Source organism: Rhinolophus ferrumequinum, chromosome 17 (assembly GCF_004115265.2).
Source record: "Rhinolophus ferrumequinum isolate MPI-CBG mRhiFer1 chromosome 17, mRhiFer1_v1.p, whole genome shotgun sequence".
NCBI lineage: Eukaryota > Metazoa > Chordata > Mammalia > Chiroptera > Rhinolophidae > Rhinolophus > Rhinolophus ferrumequinum.
Window position 1 is genome coordinate 12146703 of NC_046300.1, and position 21794 is coordinate 12168496.

The 21794-nt window shown below is 39.9% G+C and overlaps 1 protein-coding gene across 1 annotated transcript in view; it reads left to right on the top strand.

The window, feature by feature from the left end:
* Positions 1-21794, top strand: part of ULK4 (unc-51 like kinase 4) — a 406569-nt gene that overhangs the window by 289398 nt on the left and 95377 nt on the right. Inside the window, exon 34 of the mRNA XM_033131526.1 lies at positions 172-270. Within this exon, the coding sequence (XP_032987417.1) occupies positions 172-270 (99 nt within the window). The remainder of the gene's footprint in view (positions 1-171; positions 271-21794) is intronic.

Here is a 21794-nt window from a genome sequence, read left to right on the forward strand (position 1 = left end):
AGTGGCAGTGTGTGCACTTTGTCATGTTCTAACAAAGCATAACTTCTCTTCAGGGGGTCGGGGTAAAATACTTCCTCAGCCCCCGTCATCGGCTAGACGGAGGGGAGCTGTCTGTTAGGGCCAAGCTGACTCATCGCTAAGGACCCCTCTTTCCTCTCCCCTCCCTTCAAGGCCCAGAAATCTGGCTCAGGCGGGGAGACTCAGGCCGCAGAAGACCTGCTGCTGCTCAGCAGACCTCTGACAGACCTCGTTAGCCTGCTCATCCCGCTGGTAAGAGCTCACCTGTTTGTGCAACTTCCAGAACATTGCTGAGATTCAAGTCATTTTATTTGAATTTCATGACGTCTCGAGTCTCTGTGCTATTTTAAGTCCTTTCAAAACTAGAACCAGAAGAAATGGCAGAAGATTATTTGGCCTGGAATTACTAAATTTCTACTGTATTTTAAAACCAGGTAGCTTAGCATTTGTTTAAATGAATATTTAAGTAAGGCAGGATCTCAAATCCTTCTGAATAAATGAATGTGAGGTATTTAAAAAAAAAAAAAATCAGGAAATGAATTCCAGGAAGGGAAATAAAATAATGGATCAATTCTATTTCGAAAAGATATTTTAGGGTTATGCTTGACATGCAGGATTCCCCAGAAATGAAGAGGTACAGACGCAGACCTAGAGCGTGCCCCCTCAATATCCACGGAAATAGAATGAAATAAGTGAAATTGGATAAAATCAGGTAAGACTACACAGGACGACTCAACATCTGAAGAGAACCCAACAGAAACTTGGAGTGTGGCCCAACCAAGTAGTTGTAGCCAAACTTGAAGAGGACCCAACACAGAGAGGAGCCACCATGTCCCCCAGCCATGGACAAAGCTGCCAGTCAGAGGGTCGTTGATGACATTCCATGAAGCCCCCTGAAAACGTCCTCAGATTTGGGGATCCAACGACTAGGGGTGCAGGTAACCCGAGGAAACATATCGCTTGTGGCCTCCACCCTTCTCAGAGGCAGACAGTGCTTCAGTTCTCTCAGGACTGTTAGGATTTGGCTTTTTCTGCCTCTGGCTTCAAGGAAGGCAAATGCAGTTTGGGTGAATAATTCTATAGACTTAATTGTATTCATCAAGGAAAGGTTTGGTTCAACTGAGAAAGAAAAAGAGGGGGGAAATCAGTCAGTACTGTGTTATATGAAATAATGGCACATATGGAATAGAGAAGTCACACCTGGCCGTGGGCTCACAGTTCAGTGAGCCCCAGGGGGTGGGATGTGCTCCTAACAGAGCAGGAGCTTTGGAGTAGAGCTTGCTGAACTTACAGGGAAAATAGCAATGCTACCTAACTGCTCCCACTCAGTCGGAGGGCTGAACCCTGGCAGCCAGCTCTACAGGCCAAGGGCAGGAAACAGGTGAGGTCCCAAAGAACAGAGAAGAAGGACTAACACAAACCACACGCTCTTTTCTAGAAAACATTCTAAAAGGCCCCATTCAATTAGAATGTATACATATATACACAAATATATAGGGGTGCCAAAAAAAATGGATGAAAGTAGACACTTTGGTCAGCGTTGCTCAAGCAGTAGTTCGCCGTAATCAGAAGTGTCTGGACGCTGATGGTAACCACTTTGAGCACCTCTTGTAACTGCAGAAGTCAAACGTGACTTGTATTCATCTTTTCTTATCGGTATATATTGAGTATTACAATTTTAATACAGTTTTCCCTTCTTAAAACGTGTAGACATTATTTTGACACTGTGTGTGTGTGTGTGTGTGTGTGTGTGTATACTGATACAATGTATTATATATAGGATAATAAGTGTATTTATAGCAAATAAGATTTAAAAATAGTTTAAGAGAGACAGATGAACAATCCATTATAGGCAGACTTCTAGGGCACGCTCTCTTCTAGACTAGGTCTTGGTGTTTGCCACATTCTGAGGTTTGTTTTAATAGGTGAAGTTATTCCAGTTGGATTTATTGGTAAACTTATCTTGTGTCTTAGTTTCATTGTGTAATATAACATCTTCATTCTAAAGGTCTTCCTATATTAAATATGAGGTTTAATACACACGGACACACACAACCTTTAACAGGACAAAGAAAAAGATTCTACAAGGAATAAAATCCCCAGGAATCTTTTTGTGCCAAATATCAGAGCATCAAACAATATAAACAGAAAGACAAAAAGCAGACCGGGAGAAATAAACAACAATCCGTGAGTATGGAAAGCTTTGACAGATCTTTCTCATTGCTTGACAGTCCAAGCGGATAAAAATAATGATGTGGAGCAGGAGTTGACAAACGCGGGCCCGTGGACCAATACCCACGTGTGTAAATAAAGTTGTATTGAAGACAGCCGCACAGACAATTCATTTACACATCGTCTGTGCCTGCGTTTGCGCCGCATTGTCAGGGCAGAGGAGTTACACCACAGACCTGACCGCCCCCAGCCTCCTTACTTACTGTCTGGCTCTTTACAGAAAGAGTTTGTTGACTCCTGTACAGAGGATATGAAAACTTGAATGAGATTGATCTAATAGAAGTATATTCATCTCTGTACCTGAAAATAGAGACTGCACCTTCTTTTCAATTTCCTGGGAGCATTTTTTAAAACTTAAGCAAGCATTATGTTAAAAGAATATAAAAAAAATGTTATCGATAGATGGAATTATATAGACCACCTTCTTTAACTATAATACAGTTAAACTAGAAGGAAAAATAACAACAACTGAAGATGTATCGTTAATGAACACTAACCATGAGTTCAATCAAAGAATAAGACGTTGTGATTATTATCAGTCTGGGTCCAATCAGAACACAGAAACCACACAGTGATTTAAACAGGAGGATTTTAGTATAAAGAATGATTAAGCTGTGATGGAAGAGTACCTGTAAGATTTTAAAGAACTCTGTAAACCAACCTAAAGCTGAGGAAGGATACCCAAAGGACAATCTTGACAGGCGGACCCCTTCCCCAAGGCCACAGGTCAGCCCTCATTGGAGAAGACATGACCGCAGCCCACAGGAAATGGGCAGCCTTGCTGGGTTGCCCAGGACAGAGCTAGTTCACCTTCCCTGGGAAAGCGGAAAGCAACCCTTGAGGGTGCAGGTGGATCCTAGCCAGTGGGCAGGTATCCACAGGGAAGCAGGGTGCCGCTGTTAGTGGGAGGCCTGGGGTGCCTAGTGTTTGGACCACAGGAGACAAATCTATGCAAGAGGCAGGCACACAGGGGAGGTGGGAATCCAGCGCATGTGGGAAGCCTGGAGTGCACAGTACCCATTGAGGTGAGAGGAGTCGTGATCACATGCCAGGCTAGGGTGAGAGTGGCTGAGGGGCCACATGTTCTAGGCCCATGGTTAGGTCACATCTCCAGTAGATGCCATCACACCCATACTTCTGACGGATAGTGCAGCTGCCAGAAATAGCAGGAGAACCCCTTCCCGCGATGTATCATCTGAGAGAGCTTTCCCAGCCCTTTGGGACTCTGAACTCCTGGTATTAGTAACTTGATCACACTTAGGTCCTAATGTATTGGCCAGACATCTGCCTAATGTGTGTGAGCTGTGTTGTGTACCTACCCATTTATCACTAGAGTCATTAGGTTTCCAAATGGCCTGCATCGAGAGCAGTGGCCTGCATCTTCTCAGGAAAAGATGAACACAGTTATGGCTGTAGACACAGTGAGGAAAAATTGTAAGATGGCTGTTGAAGACCCAAGCTAGAGCACAAACATCAATGTTACGGTGGCTGTTAAAAAATGTAACAGGCTACAGAATGAGGTGCTGCAATCGCGTTCCCATAGGGAAGAATAAACAGACTTTCCGTTTTTATCTAACGTGGATAATTTTGGAAGTATTTTGCCTGAAGGCAGGTGAATGAACTTGTTAGCTCTGGAGGTTCTTTCCAGGTATGAAAGTAAACATACTTATCCTTTAGAGAATATGAAACCTGTCAACCTATAATTTATGACCTATATTTATACTATACACTGTAAAAGACTCACAGTGAAATGTAAGTATAAGACACTGATTCTTAGTCTGTTTTGAGGGTGAACTCCTTTGAGAATCTGATGATTCTAGACCTTCTTTCCAGAAAAATGCCTAGACTCTCCTACATGCGAAGTTCTGCATACAATTCTCAATTTCAGGGGGATCTTTGAGCCGTCAGTTGGGAAATACAGTATAATATATGGCTAATGAAAGATGTAATAAGTTGGCCATGTCTCCTGAAGAAAAGAAAAAGCAATGTAATTGACCTAAATATTTTATTTCTTAGAGGAGGAAATGGGAAGCCAGGCTATTTATCCTTAGATGAATTTCATAACTAGATAGCAGTTTGCTATACGAAATAATGCTATAGCCTTCTTCTCCCTCAATTAAAGTAGGTATCTCCAAACTTGTCGGAGATATTTAAAAATATATTTTCTTTATTATATGTCAGCGATGCTGTATTTAGCCTGGTTTCTGCCTTTCACGTGAACCATGCTTTTATTGGCCATTGAACAGCCGTCCCTACGCAGTCTGGTTATGATCACACCCTGGGCTACATCACACTGTGAACCCCTCCCTGGGCTGCTGGAACAGTTAGTGATTCTGCCAGGAACCACGTTTTCGCCTAGGTCAACAGCTACTTATCAGCTCACGCTTCTGAGCTCACTGTGCCAATTTAAAAATACACTTTGGTCCACAAGGTACAGGAAAAAACAATTTCTTCTTTTCATTTTCTAATTTCTTCCTCTTAAGAAATAACCAAGCAAATTTTTCTCTTTAAATAGTAATGAGCGTGGACTTGTCTGTTCTGCCCCTGGTCTGTTACCTTCCCAGTCAGTGACATGACGTGTAGGTAATGATGTACGGTGATAATGGCTCATGGCACGGGAGCCCAGAGGTACTAAGTCCGTTTGCAAGTCAAACCCAAGAGAGTAGGCACCGTCTTAATTCTATACTAAGCAGCCGCTCTAAGGAGTCACACTCCATTTATCAGGGAAACCCTTCTTTCTGACTCGCCACTGCCCATCTGTCTACTGGATGCACCATAAACACCCCAGATTCCACAGGGTTACAGCAAATGCATAATCACCTCCTTAAAACTGTTCTCCTCTGGGTTCTGTTTGTCAGTGAGTGAAGCTAAACTTGCCCTCAGGTGCCCAAGCCAAGAATGCAGGCAGCATCTTCGTGTCTTTTCCTTCGTCATCCGGCCCGTTCCATCAAGCCACCCACACTCAGCACACGCTGTCGTTTGTCTGCATCCCCACAGGCACTGTCGTGAAGGTCGGCCCCTGAAGGTCAGCACCGTCACCTTGTGCCTTTAGGGCCGCAGCAGCCTTCTACTGGGAGTGCTGCCTGGTCTCGCCCTCTCCACTGTCTTCTCCGCAGTGGAGGCACGGGGCTCTTTCTAAAAGGCAAAAGTCACCGAGTCACCAGTCACTGACTTAAAGCCTCCCAATGATTGCCCACCTCACTTGGGTAATTCCAACTTCCTAACAGGTGCACAGAACCACACATGATCTGACCCTTTCTTACGGTTCTAGCTTCGTCTCTTGCTTGTCCTTATCATACTGTGTAATCTGCACCCCATCTGTTTTCAGTTCCCCCCTTGCCTCTGCCTGGAATAGGCTCTTCCTCCTGCCACTTGGCTGACTCCTCCTCAGCTGTCAGGTCTTGGCTTAGACGTCCCTTCTTTGAGGAAGTCCCTTTACTCCCACAAAGACCGGGTTCGGTTGTCCCTGCACACCCTCGTACGCATCCTTAGTTTCCTGAGACCTTACCCTTATTCAGTGGTATGAACAGAGCTTGTTTATGTCTCCGTCTCTCCCTTTAGACTGTAAGCCCCAGGGTGTCAGGAGCCATATTTATTTACTTCACTTTTGGGCCTGGTACACAGAAAGGATTCAATTAATAGTTGTGTAGGAAAGGAAGCAAATTGCTAACAAATGTAGTGTATTCTCTGCCTTTCTCAATGTAATTCAAAATAGATTGTGGTAAGACATAGATTCAAGTACAGATTGATCCAGAGGATTTGTCTGCACCCTTGCTGTGTTGTCCTGGTCAAGCCAGCCCATCCGACAGCGTGACAATGGTGATGCCTCACCAGCTGGCTTGCCTTAAAATGGCATCGTCTTGATTTCTCTCTATAGGTCGATTTCTTCCTGGCCTTCACTGGGCAACCTATATTCCTTAAACAACCCATACCCTACCTTTGATGGAGGAAAAGACATGCGAAAAGGCAAGTAACATTGCCCAGGGACTTCTGTGTTTCTGGAAACTTGCTGTATTTGTGGTGACTACAATATATACAAACCCAGCCCTAGGACCCCAGCAGCAGTGGTGAGCATAAACGCCTCTAAGCAGTCAAAGTAGAAGCCACAGCATTGTTACAGAGTTCTGGGGACCCTGCTGTTCAATGCTGTGATTTGGATACTGGTAGGAGAGGAAGGTCCCAGGACTGCAGCCGGTTTCTTCTCTCCAATTATTTCTTATGCCTTTGTCTTCAAGTGGCTGTAATACAGTGACATGTATTTTAATAGCGCTTTGTTATTGGCCAGAGCTGCTGGTTGAGTAGGTACACATTAACTTACGTGGTGGGATATGAGTGGTGCCAGAAAGCAACTCCTCTAGAAAATCCCTCTCACCTATTGGTGACCCAAACATCCACAATCTTACTGCCCTCTTTTCAAGGCTTCTTTCAAATAATAATGCTTTAATATGAATACATGCCACTTGTTTCACAAAATAAGACTAAGGCAGTGCGGCAGACCCATAGAAGAAAAACTCCCACTAGAATTAGAGGAATAGAAGCAATAATTGGATGTGGAATTGTGAAACATGGGTCATGCCAAAAACAAAGCCTCGTTGATAAAGATTTTTAGGGTGTACTCTATTCTCTGTTCCTAGTGCATCTCCCTTGATTTAAAAATCAAGGGTCACAATGTTTTTCCATAATTGTCGAGTTTTTTATGTGCAGATGTGAGAAAAGTGAGTCTTAGTAATTGGACTTTTATAACTAGTTCTAAAGGTTAATCATTGAACTAGCTAAAAGCACCTCAGAATTTTAATGTGATTTCGTATTTACACACAAGTGTGTCTCACCATGTAAAAAAAAAATGGACAGGAAAGGAATAAGAATCCATGGTTTTCGGAGTTCCAGACTTGTTTAATTTTGAGACACAGTGTCTGTAAGGAGACGATGTAAGAAAAAGGTCATTTGAATATTTAGGAATAGACAGGTATCTGAAGAGAAAAGTGGGCAAAGGACTTGAGTAAGCAATTCACAACAACAAAAATACAAATGACCGATGTTAATTTCACTAACCACATTTAAGCTCACTAGTGATAAAAATAAAAATGCCCAGTTACAATGTATGGGTGTGAACCAGGTTCTTGGTAACTATACTGTGGTTGTCTAAGACGTCACTATTTAGGGAAGTGGGGCAAACTTATTTTTACTACTCGTTGCAACATTTTTAAGCCTGAATTGTTTCAAAGTGAACAGATAAAAATTAAACATTTTAAAAAAGGAAAAAATATGGCTCCCAGATGCCACCCGTCCTTTCAGTACTAAAGTCTCAGGCCTCCTCCCTGGATTGATCCCCTTCCCCCACAGAGCTCTTGCAGGTTATCTTGTTCTCCAAGGCTGTTGCACTTGGAGTTCAGTGTCCCCAGCAGCCAGGCACCAAACCCTGTTGGTCACCTCTGAAACCTGCCCCGGTACCTCCCGCCCATTGTTTTCCAATTGTGAACCCCCTTTGTAGTTTGGCCACTTCTGTCTCAACTCTTCAAGCTTTCTGTGTCACAGAGAGCCAGCTCTTGGGTTATGTCAAGGAATCTACAAGAAACTACAACATCATTTCTTCTCAGGTGGGTCCCCCAACACAGCTGTGCTTAGTCTCATTCTACGGCTATCATGGTGCGTTCGATGAGGTTGGTGCAGAAGTAACTGCGGTTTAAAAGGTTAAAAATCGCAAAAACCACAGTTACCTTTCCACCAACCTAATAGAAGGGTTTTAGGCAAAACTATGCTGCTATCAGACTTGTGTTGCAGACTCTCTGAGTTGAGCTGGAGCTAAGAGGAAGGACAAATTAGGTGACTCGGTGTACAGGGCAGGAAGTTGCACAGGGAAAGAAAGCAGAGGTCTATCTCCAGAGGGTCTCCCTTGGCTGGTCAGCAAAGTACATGTGTGTGAGGAGACAACCCAAGGCCAGGGACGAAACAGCAGTAAGGGTTAGAGAATATTGCCGGTCACTCACACAGGGCCAGGAACAGCTCTTTTCCCTACCAGACAGACTGGAAAAGATTCTTAATTCATGGAGCATTGGAAAGCATACTAAGGAAGGAGGTCTTGCCTCAGGAGTGGGTAAAAATTAATTAGTCATAGCCCCAGCACTCACCCAACGACAAAAATAAGATCCGAGAGGATCAGACTATTTCCAGGTAACTCAGCTGCCTTCCATAAGTGTAAAATTTTTAGGAGTAGGCACCCTACAAAGTAAAATTCACAATGTCTCACGTCTCTCTAAAAGGTAACTGACCATTTATACTAAAATAATAACTATTTTGTGAGGTTTCTAAAAGCATGTGTGTCTGTAAAATGCGTGGAAATCATAGCATAAAGCTGGGAGGGAAGAAATGGAAGGATACTATTGTAAGGTTCTGATACAGTGTGAAGTGCTGGAATATCACTTGGCAGGTAGGCTGTGTTTTGTTATATATGATGCTATTAAACCCTAAAGCAGCCCCTGAACAGAACAAAATAAATGGTCAGTACTAACAAATCAACCAAGGAGATGAATGACATAACAAACAATAAAAATATTTCACTGAAAAAAAGAAGACAGAAAAAGAGAGGGAAAAATAGATTAAAAAAAAACTTCAGGAACAAATACAGAACAAGTGGTGAGAAGACAGACTGAAAACAGTGTCAACAATCACATAAAATATAAACGGTCTAAACACGCCAATCAAAAGGCAGAAATTGTCATATTGTGTAAAAAAAGGAAGACCCAACTATAAGCTGCCTACAAGAAACTGACTTTAAGTATAAAGACACAAATATGTTAAAGAAAAAGGGTAAAAGATACACCGTGCTAGCGTGTTATTGTGTTATTATGGAGGTGGTGGTGCACATTTTGAAGTCTCACGTGCTGTCTTGACTGGAAGTTACGTGTCCGTTTAGTTCCCAGCCTCGTCCCTGGCACTTGTCACAGTCCCTGGCAATAAGTAATTGTGGGATGGGATGCATGAATAAGATATACTAAGTGCCAAAATCTAGTTACAAAACAAAATTATGTGAGCTGATTTATATCATGTTCTATATACGAGTATTTTTATAGAAAGTGCCCAAACAGAAGTGAGGGCAGAGTGTCGTATACCAGCGGCTGAACAGGGTATTCTCCACAATTTTTTTATGTTAAAGCCTTTCTCTGCTGTGTCCCTCCTACTCTTGTTACAATAAAGTTATCTCACCTCCAAAGAAGTAAACATACAAACAAAAATCCTGACTCCACTCCCCCCAAGTTGAGGACCTTTCCCCACTGAAGAGTGGTCAGAAGCTGGCCTCAGAGGATCTCACCGTGTGTCAGTGGGGACTAGGGGGTCTTCTTGCTCTGCACCAAGCGTAGTGTGTGAGGCACGGAGGGAAAGCAAGGCCGAGCAGCTGACCGCCAGCTCTTTTCCCTCCAAAATGCCTGACGTTCTCACCACCTGATGGCCAGAAGGATCTGGACTGTTAGCTGGACTTCAGAATCTTGAGCATTTTTCCTAACACATCTTATTTTTCATGAACAGTGATTTTTTTTTCCTAAATGTAGGATTTGAAATCTCAGAGTCAACTAAGGTAACTCCAAGCTTCTTGGATGATTCAGAAGCACACATCCCTCCCACTCTGTCTGCCAGTGGCCAGCACAGTAGGAAAACTTCATAAATATTACCAGCTTTGCAACTCTTACGTTCTCACAGTAGCTGCTATCAACCGAATTCTCTCTTTTTTTTAAGGAGGGCACAGCTCACAGTGGCCCATGCAGAGATCGAACTGGCAACCTTGGTGTTATTAGCACCACGATCCAACCAACTGAGCTAACCGGCTGTCCCCAACAGAATTTTCTCTCTAATTCTGCCAGTAAAGATCAACATACTGTTCTGTTGAATGGAAACTAAGAACAATCTGGTTGGATTTCCTGTGGCAATGAATTGACTTGGTAATGCTATAATGAACTATTTTTTGGTCTTCCAAAATAAGCAGGTAGATATGACTAACACTGAACATAAAACTTGCTGTTGAGCTTAAAAATGTTACCCTTCTACTTTCAGACTCAGGAGGTTCCATGTCTTGGCTGCATCATGAAATGATAAGAATAGTAATTTCTTTTAGAAAAGCAGAGGTGGTTTTTTTGGATCTGTGTGACTTGTGACGATTGCCTCTCGTAATTAATGCTACAGAGGACACGTCACCATAGCAGTCCCTGAATCTGATCTCTAATTACTGTCAGAGCGTGGCTGCCCGGTTCCCTTTCCCAAGCAGGCCATTTTAAGCAGATGGTCCCTAACAGGTGACACAGTGCGGAGAGGCACCTTTTCATCCAGTTCGTTGGAAAGATTCACCAGGAGTTAAAATGACCACTTCCTGTCTACAGGTTAGTGGTTGGACTAGAAAACCTCTGTTGGTCCCTTCAAGCTCTGTCATTTTAAAATTCACTCAAGAGACGATGACAAATACCTCATATCAGTTTGAAATGGTGTCGTGTTTTTAGAAAGTCTCAACCACAAATAATCTGAAGGTACATTGGTTGCATGGCAGTTCCATTTCCCTACTTTTACAGTATCAGGCCAAAATATAATTGTACTCATATTTAGGCCAAAGATACAGTTTATTCTCACATAGTTTTATTCAGTAATTTTTGACTCGTTTTGGGTTCTGACTACCTTATCTGGTGGAAACAAATTGAGAAACATCAACCTTGATGGATTTGACCTTATTCGCACGCTTCTCAGAAATCAGTGCATTGTTATTTTGGACTGGGAGCATGTGTGTGTATTTTCTCATAGGTATTTTTATTTTCACTTTGGTTGGATTCCCTAGGGTCATTAGTAGTTAGGTTTCCATAGTTTCTGTCTGTGGGATTAAGCCATCTTCAGGAACAATAGCGTGACATCACTGAAGACGTGGTATGTGGAATTCATTCCCTACGATCATTCTAACATCAGGGGCATGCCTGTCGGGCAGCATGCTCTGAAATCCAGCAGACAGAGACCATTCGTTTTACAGAGACAGAAATTTAAGTACAAATTGTTTGGTTAAGCTAGTCCTATCTTTCTTTTTGTCAGTGTGAATTGAGGGGTAAAATTTTCAACCCATAATGTTTTTATAATTAGGGTTTAGCTCATAATTAAAGATATACTTAAGGCAAAATAGGAAATTCACATTTCATGTAAATGACACCTCAAAGCTGTTTGGAATATGGAGGCCAAGATAATTACAAAATCCATCATGCAGAAACACTGGAAACACAGAAAATTCAATGTTTAACCCAGCGATCAGTTTTTCTTAATTTATCACCGAGAGGAAAGTAAATCGAATATTTAAGAACTAAAATCCATTTTCCCATAGATTATTGTTTAAAAATCAATTCAAACTGAACAACTTCTACCATTAACCCTGGGCAAATATAAAATACTGAAATATAAAACAATAATAAAATAAAGTAACATATTTTCATGCTTGGACTTTAATACATAATATTAATAAATAAAACTGAAAAGTTAGTCGGTCATGCTGATATATAGTCAGAATAGCTCCCTTCTGAGTTTAATGCTTCTGTTTGATTTATAGTATTTCACATTTACTCTCCAAATGTTTTAGGTGTTTGGCAAAAAGATTCTATGTGTTAGTATCCTTTTTAATCATAAAAATTATTTATACACATGAAAAGTAATTCAAGCACTTCAGAAGGGTTAAAAAATGAAAAGTAAACACCTTCCTGTTTAGACCCACAGGAAAAAAAAGTAGGCTTTTATAATTACATGTATATGTGTGTGCATATACAGAGGGTGCCAAAATAATGTGTACACATTTTAAGAAAAGAAAAACCTATATTAAAATTGTAATACTCAATATATAACGATAACAAAAGATGAATACAAGTCATATGTATACATTTTTTTGGCACCCCCAGTATATGTGTGTATATAAATGAATGTATATATACGCCTTTCTATATAGTGTGATCATAGTATACATACAAATCTTTAACTTGGTTCCCCCCACCCTTTTTTGATGTATTTGACCAAATTTTTGTGTGAGCACATATAAATATCACTAATTTTGATGGCTGTAGCACTGTATAAATATACCACAGTTAAGTTAATTATCTCCCCTATTAATGGACACTTAGTATGTGTTGGGGTAGTTTTTTCTGACTTGGAGCTGCACTGAAAATCCTTGTTAGCTCTATCTATGTTTATTTATATTTATATAGTCACAGAATAAGTTCCTAGGAATAGAATTGTTAGGTATGATGCTTAATTTTGTGTATCAACTTGACTGGCCTACGGGATGCTGAGAGCTGGTGAAGCATTTCTGGGTGTGTCTGTGAGGGTGTTTCTGGGAGAGACTAGCATATGGTCATCCTGGGCCGAGAAGACCCACCCTCACCAATGCAGGTGGGCATCATCCAATCCGCTGAGGGCTTGGATAGAGCAGAAAGGCTAAGGAAGGGCAAAAGTGTTCTGTGCTCGAGCTGGGCCATCTCTCTCTCCTGCTTCTGGAGCCCCTGGTTCTTGGGTCTTCAGGCTCCGACCAGGACTGACACCACTGGCTCCCCTGGTTTTCAGGATCAGGGTTCGGATTGCAACTCCACCACCAACTTTCCTGGGTCTCCAGCCTGCAGATGGCAGACTGTGGAACTTCTCAGCCTCCACAGTCATGTGAGCCAGTCCTTCCTAATCCCTCTTTTTCTCTATATCTCCTGTTGGGTCTGTTTCTCTGGAGAACCCTGTCTAATAGATTAGTAGGTAAAAGGGTTGTACATTTTTAATTTTGGTATGTATTGCCAAATTTCCCTCCCTAAAAGGTAGAGTACCAGTTGTCTTTCTCTCTGAAAGAGAAGCACGTTTCCCTAGAGCCTTGCTGATAGTTTTATGAAATTGTAACATTTTTGCCTTTCTGATACATGAAACCTTGTGTATCTTTGATGTTTTGTGTTTTATGGTAAATGAAGTTTAACATCTTCTGTGGGTTAGCCATTTGTGTGTCTTTTTCTATAATTGCTTTAGCGCAATCTGCCCATTTTTCCTGCTTAGTTTACCTTTTCCATTGATTTTAAGAGCTCTTTGTAAAGTTGATCCTTTTGTCATAACAAATACACTTTTTCATTTTTTTGTGTTTTTAATTTTATTGGTTCTTTAACTGTAAAGGTAGTTTTCATTTAGTAGTAAAATTTATGAGTGTTTTCCTTCATGACTTTTGAGGTTTATGTCATAGGTTAAAAGATCTTCCCATTTCATATATATATATATGTATATATATATATATATATATATATACTTATATATATATATATATTAGTACTTTCATGGTGTGTGTTAACAGATACTTGATTTATTCAAGATTATTTTGTTGTAAGGAGTAAGGTGGACGTCTGTGTGGTGGTATATTTATAAAAGGTTTCAAACATCAAGTACTATTAAGATTTTGTTTCATTAGTTCTTTTTACCCTTTGTCATATAATTATTAGATAAGTGGGAGTAGCACCTGCGTATCTCATTAAAATGCATTTCATTGAATACAGTTGGTTATATTTATTCTTTACGCCATAATCTTTAAATAACAGGGTGTAGTTTGTGTCCTAGGAGATAATAGCAAAGCATATATAGCCTATGAAAATACCACCTCTTTGACTTAATTTGGTGTCTTCCTAATAAAACTAAAAAAAAGGGGATGAAAGGAAAATGATTTATGCCACAGAAATGGAGGTGAGTAGTGGCCTCTAAGTAGGATAGCTATTCTGGTATGTTCCCTAAAGTTTATATAGAAGAGACTTGCTGTTACAGTATGCCTTCCTCCAGAGAAAGTAACATTTTCAGGACTGTTTCTCCTGTGAAAAGACACCTTTTTTCAACAGGCTCATCAGAGAGAAACAGTCAGACTTAAGACATGTTATGTTGTTTCTTTTGGGGTGATGAAGAAAACTCCATTTAAAGTTGAGGTGTTGACAGGAAACAGATAACTTGCCATGCATATATACAAGGTTGGACAATTAAGTTTGTGAACTTGTTGCAATGCTGTTGCTAACCTCTTTTGATCAGAGGGATTATTCATTATGAATTTGTACCAACTGGACAAACAGTTAACCAAGTTTACTATTTGGAAGTGCTGAAAAGGCGGCGTGAAAAAGTTAGACGACCTGAATTTTTCGCCAACAATTCATGGCTCTTGCATCACGACAATGCACCAGCTCACACAGTACTGTCTGTGAGGGAGTTTTTAGCCAGTAAACAAATAACTATTGGAACATCCTCCCTACTCACCTGATCTGGCCCCCAATGACTTCTTTCTTTACCCAAAGATAAAGGAAATATTGAAAGGAAGACATTTTGATGACCTTAAGGGTAATACAACGGACAGCTTTGATGACCATTCCAGAAAAAGAGTTCCAAAATTGCTTTGAAGGGTGGACTAGGCACTAGCATTGGTGCATAGCTTCCCAAGGGGAGTCCTTCAAAAGCAACCGTAGTGATATTCAGCAGTGAGGTTTGTAGCACTTTTTCTAGGATGGGCTCATGAACTTAATCGTCAGACCTTGTATATTTTCTCTCTACTTCAAGGTCATACTGATTACATCTTATTTTGTCAGTGCTGCTCTTTAATATCTCAATCTCACAAAATGTATGCCAGATTTTTAAACTGTAGAAAAGCTGTTAAAGGCAGCCGTAGCCCTTTGTGTCTTCTCCAGCTATTATCGTTGGTATAGTGGTCTAATAGGATGGAGCTATGTGTGTACACGTGACAGCAACAGAAAGACAAGTGGTTACAGCTTTAAAACTGAAAACAAAACAGTATTATCTAATAGATTTGACATTCCATGTGAGGCTGTTTGGCCAGACACATTGGCATTTCCATGATTCAGTGGAGTCATCTCTGAACATCCATTCATTTAACAGTGGTTGAGTTGGCTTCATTGCTTATCAGGTGAATAGCCATGGGCGAGTTCATAAGTCTCCATTTCTAGGTCTGAAAAGGAAAAAATGAACACCTCTGAGGGTTGTTGGGAGAACTAATGGAGCAATGCATGAAGAACTCTTAGCTCAGCACTTGACACATTGTAAATCCCTCCCCCCAAGTGTCTGCTTTATTCTGCTTGTCCTGTCATTGTTGATGATGGTATTATCTGTATTTCTCAGTGGTACAATAACGTGTGGTGAAAAACCCATCATGGCTACAGACTCGAAAGATAATTCCCAGGTGTCTTTAGAAATGGGCTGTATTTAAGATGAGCAGTAGACTCCCTGAGTTTGTTCTGTTTACTTTATGACACCCTGAAAAACAAAACAAGCAAAAAAAACCGTTTGATTTTATGTAGACTCAGAACGCAATGCCTATGCATCATTTTTTTAATTGTTTTTTTTTAATTAATTTATTTTATTTATTTTTAATTTATTGGGGTGACAATTGTTAGTAAAATTACATAGATTTCAGGTGTACAATTCTGTATAATATCGTCTATAAATTACATTGTGTGTTCACCACCCAGAGTCAGTTCTCCTTCCATCACCACATATTTGATCCCCCTTGCCCTCATCTCCCACCCCCCACCCCCTTACCCTCTGGTAACCACTAAATTACGTTCCCCAGATTAATTTTCAAAACCCCGTGGCCATCTTGTGGTTACTGATTGTTTTCTAATCCCCTCACCTTCCCCCTTACCCCCACCCCCACCCCGCCCATCTAGCAACCCTCAGATTTTCCTCTTTGTCTCCAAAACTGTTTCTGATTAGTTCATTCACTTATTCTTTTCTTTAGATTCCACATATAAGTGAGACCATATGGTATTTGTCTTTCTCTGTCTGACTTATTTCACTTAACATAATGTTCTCTAGGTCCATCCATGTTGTTGCAAATGGTAAGATTTCTTTCTTCTTTATGGCTGCGTAAGACTCCATTGTATAAATATTTGTACCACATTTTCTTAATCCAGTCATCTACCAATGAGCATTTCGGTTGTTTCCATGTCTTGGCTATTGTGTATAGTGCTGCAATAAACATAGGAGTGCATAAAGATTTTTGAATTGGAGTTTTGGATTTCTCCAGATAGATACCTAGGAGTGGAATTACTGGATCATAGGGTAGTTCCATTTTCAGGTTTTTGAGATACCTCCATACTGTTTTCCATAGTGGCTGCACCAATCTGCAATCCCACCAACAGTGCACAAGCGTTCCCTTTTCTCCACATCCGCGCCAGCACTTGTTGTTTGTTGATTTATTGATTATGCATCATTTTTGAAGCAGGAAAATAATGTGGATATTTAAGAGTGTGGATATTTACCCATAACTGTGATACAGTGAAGTTAGCAGTTTTGGTAATGATGTTTGGCTTTTTTGTTTCATTTAATGCCTGCGAAATTACCCTGTCTATGACTCCCTGAGGCCCTTCCCATACAGTATGTTCTGTAATCATATTACTGATCTAATAAACATTTCTCTCTGATTGTAATAAACTCACTTTGTGAGAGGCCTCGTTAACGTGCTGAAATAATGTACCCCAAGGGTATTTCTGACAATTTCATCGCGGCTCTGAAATCAGTTGCCCGAACGGCTCTGTTGGTGGGAAAATGGCCAGTTGAGCTCCCGTGACTGAGCCTCCTGCAGGTCTTGAGGTTCCCAGGGCAGAGCTCTCTGTAAAGGAGGTGCAGGGCAGAGAAGCCCTCCCTACAGAGTAAAACTTGAGACAGTCAGTCTCATTTTAGTTTTAATTCTGGATCAGTCTCTTTGAACCCATGATCCATAAGTTTATAAAGCTAAGATTTTACCTTACAGAGTTCATGCTAAATGTCTAGATAATAAAGTCAAAACTGTGTTTAACCAGTTTTGTACAGAGACTTTTCTTCTTTCACTTGTAAAAATGGTCTGGTTGGTAAGTTTTTAGTGTTATGAAGTGGTTTGTAAATTTTAATAGCCTTGCAATTTTGCTGAAAATATCCATTCTTATAAAGGAAATAACCATTTTTAGGGAGAAATGTGTTCTCTCCTGTTCTTTTTCTTTCCAGGTACATTCTCTACCCCGAACCTCTATTATTTAGATACGAGCTTTTCACAAAGGGATTGTTTTAGTATGAAGAGGACTTCATGTATTTTTCAATGTCTGGGATTCAGTAAACAGTAATTTTAATGACTTCTGAACTATATAATTCTGTAATACTTTTTTGACTCTTATAACCAAAGATTAACATTTCCAGGTTTCTTTGCTAACTCTTTGGCAGTCATAAGAAGTCATGGTAGTGTGATATTGGAGCTGCTAAAGGCTTGTTAGCCCTTCACGTTTCTCCAGCCATTTGTCATTGGTCTCAAACGCAAGTCTTGCATTTGACTTAGGTCAGTATATGGGTGACCAGGAAATTTCCCCTTTTAACATTTTCAGGGGTTAAGAAGGCAGATTTGTTTCATATAGTTGAATTAAAAAAGGTATCATAAGCACATTATGAGAATTCAAGCAATTTAGAAGTGGTTAAAGGAAAACTGAAGCCCCTCTCTCCCTGTACCGTGGCACTGCCGTCCAGTGTAACCAGTGGCACATGTCACATGCGTCCTTGCATACTTTTTACTTTGCACCCAATCACATGCACTTATATCATTGATTTTCTTTTCATGTTTTTGCTTTCATTTCTAAAAATAGGACCATGGTATAGGTATTTTATAACTTGCTTTTCTTTTTACTTATCTCAATATTATGGACATCTTTCTAAGTCAGTACTACACTGATCTCGTTTTTTTAACAGCTGCATAATAGTTCATAGTATAATGTGCAATTATTTATTCAATTCAATTCAAAGATTTCCTGGTGGATGGTCATCCAGATTGTTTCCCCTTAAGTGATATTATAAGCATCGTGCAATAGACATCTTTGTATGGTTTTAGGGACTTCTGCATTTACTTTGGTTAGACAAGTAACCAGAAGCGAGGTAGCTAGATTAAAGGGTGCTTTTAAATTTTTATAAATATTAATTGCCATTTAGCTTCTCAAAAGATATTAGCAGTTTATATTCTAATTAAAGGTATATAAATGCGCTTGTTTTTCTACACCTTCACCAGCACTGCATCTTCTTAGTCTAAAAGTTTTTTGTTCTTTTGACAGGTAAAGACGATATCTCACTGTTTTAATTTGGATTCTATGGGTATAGCATTAGGAAAGAGAAAAGGAAATACAACCACCCAAATATGAAATATGTGTAACATTAAGGCATTAACTTTGGAACTACTGAGAAGTAGGTGATTTATGGAAAATTATAAATTACCAATATTGGTATCAGAATAGATTAAAAACATCAAACTTCAGAAGTTCAAATTGGATCTCCTAATGATGTAATACTCTCAACCTCTTTGTTTAAAGAAGAATATACAAGGTCTAATTTGTTTTCGCAAGCAGATGGGAAAGATGGCTATGTCGATCCAACAGAGGAATCTTATAAGTATATATATACCATGTAGAAATCCAAAGATATCAATATAAGTATCATCCCCAAAGTAAACATTGTTAAATAGCCAATCAGAATTATTTATGTTTTAAAAGTTAAACGTTGATTACACAAGACCCAATCACTTTCTCTGCCTTCTAGATGTCTTACAAGATTGCTTTAGTAGAAATGACATTTTCAAGGACGATTTTGTGATGCAAAATGGAACCTGCTTTTTTGCAGCTGCAGGGAAAGCAGTAATGATTTTCTCTTTATCCTGCTAAGATTTCTTTCGCAAGCAGTTAGAAGGGCTGCCAGTTTGAAGGGTAAATACTAGAATTCCGTTAGTTACTATCAAAAGAAAAAAAGTATAATGTGAAAAAAGGTATCAGACAACTGGATTGTCATAATCTGATATTGTGCATTTACAAGATCTGTCATTAAAATACTGCAGGCCTAAAATACTACAGGCTTTTTACATGTGAAATTTTCAAATAGACAACTCCTATACTATTTAAATAATTCAAAGTATAGAAAAAGATGGAAAGCTTTGTGATGCATTTCCATAAAGCTATAATAAGTTTAATGTCATAACCTACTTTAAAATAATATAGAACAACTGAAGATCACTTTTACTTACGAATATAGGGGAGAACATTGCAAAAAAAAAAAAAAAAGAAAAAAAAAACGTTGAATCTAGCAGTATATAAAAAGACCAGTATAACCAAATAGTATTTGATCTAGGAATTCAAGAATAGTTCAAGCACCAGAAAAGTATAATTGCATATTTTAAGAAATTGAGGGAGAATAAAAAATCATAATAATCAATGCTAAAAAATTCAGCAAGTCATTCTTCATTTTTTAAAACTTCATTTAAGATAGAGTGAATCTTCCAACATTTTGAAAGTTATTTCCTAGAAATTAATAGTAAATATGTAAAAGAAACACTGAAAACATTTTCATTAAAATTGAAAAAGTAGGAATGTCTTCTCCCACTAACGGTCAGCAGTGATAGGGGGAGGTGTTATAGATAATGCTGTAAAATAAGACAAATAAATATTAAGTCCAAAAATAATTTTCATACCTAGAGATTGAAATAAGTTGATTGGAACTAAAAAGGAATTTTCAGTAAGTTGGTGGCATATAATATAATATAATACACAAAAACCAATACCTTTTCTCTATACTGGCATTAATCTTATAGAAATAGAAATGGGAGGAAATCCTTTTATAGAGGTGACTAAAACCACCCCCATAAAAAGGCCAAAAATAAACGTAACAAGAAAATGCAAGTCATGATCAGTATAGAACATTTTGAAAGACATAAAATTAGATCTAAATGAATGGAGAGATATGCCAGGGGCATACAGGTGGTAAGACTGAAAAATATAAATCCTTCCCAAATTAATACATAGGTTTAAAGTAATTTTATCATAATTCCGTCCACACCTTTTTAGTTTATTAAAATGATCCTATGGAGTAAGCGTGAGATTTGCCAAGAGAATCTTGAGCAGGAGCGCCACCTCTTTTCACTATTCCTTTTCACACACTCCTCTCCCGTCTCTCACAAAATGCCTTTAAAGGAAAAGTACGGGGACTCAAAAGGAATAAAGTTATAATGATGAAGAGAAAGGGGAAGTGGGAGGCAGTAGCAGACTGAGATTTCAACATATTTCTGTAGGACAGAAGGAAGCTTGTGTGCAGAAGGCTTCGATGGGGCAGAGGAAGCCTGGCCCACTCTGTGAGGTGCCAACGTGGCAGTGGGAGTTGGCCGTCCCACTCTGAAACCCCACAGCACCTCCGGCCTCAGGGGAAGAGATGGAAAAGGGCATTGCATTTGCAGAAGTTCTGGATAAAGAACAGCTCCTCCATTTGATCCCACTTATGCTCCTCTCCAGTTCACATGCCAAAGACCAAGTAGCCTACTATGTGCCCTGAAAATGATGCCAGGACTTTTTTCTAAAGACATTGAGGTTGAGATGAAGTCAGTACCCCAGGGTAAAGCCGCACTGAATTTTCTGAGTGGGTGGTGGTAGAAGTGATGGTAAGTCTCCCCTAAAGAGACGCTTTCCAAACTCCACGCCCACAGGGTAGGGCTGGGGGACCACTCCCCCATAAGTGGTCTCCTTCAGCTTCTTGCTTTCAGGGATGCGTCTACTGGGAGGATTCCCAAATGTGTGTCTTTAGCCATGACCTGTCCCCTCCACTCCATGCTCATGTATCCACTAGCTACAGTATCGCCGTAAGAATATCTAAGCCATTGGCGATTCAAGCAGTGAATGATGCTCTGACTTAGGTTTTTGAAGACTGTGTCTTCTTGCTCTCCTCTCTGACCTCATTGTCTAGCCTCTCCTTGCACTTTCATTCCAGTCATACGGCCGCATTGCTCAGACAGGGTCTTGTGGGTCACACAGTAAAGCGTTTGGACTCTTCTCAATGCAATGAGAAGACATTGGAGGTTTTAAGCAGGAGAGTGATATGATCTGATTAAAGTTTTTTAGATAATCGCTGTGGCTCCTGTGTGGAAAACAGATTGTAAGGGGCACAAATTGAAACAATAGTGGAACATTTGATTATTTCTTGGGTGGCTGTCTCGAACATCCTTCTCTCATCCGATGGTAACAGACTCCACCTGAATTTCCAAGGTGGAGACAGAGAAGGACAGAAAGTGACAGGTGGTCAGGCCAAAGCTTTTACACAAAACCCAGCGTCTTAGCAGTCAGCGTTGACAGACATTGCTATAGTTCCTGCAACTTTGCTGACTTCAATAGAATTGTTTAAATCTCCTTCTGTATCGACTGGTTATGATTTTTTAAATGAGCTGTGTTTTCTCATTCTTTAGTAATTGACCAGGAAAATGTCAAGTTCATTGTGAAAGTTAGTCAGGGCAGTGCAGGAAGTTCAGAAGTCAAGGCCGATTTGACCTACCAGTGACTTTCAATTTGTTTTGGGATTTTTTTTTTTTCCTTTTTAAACTCTAGTACTCTGGGTCTGTGATCTATACATAGACTTACAACTAAATCAGTAATGGTAATGGCAGGTTTTCTTCCCTCTAAATTTCCACAGTTAGAAATATAATGTGCCTGGGGGTCCGTGAAACTCTCGATAGAGGATCTTTGCTTCTCCAGGAAAAGGGAGCCGTG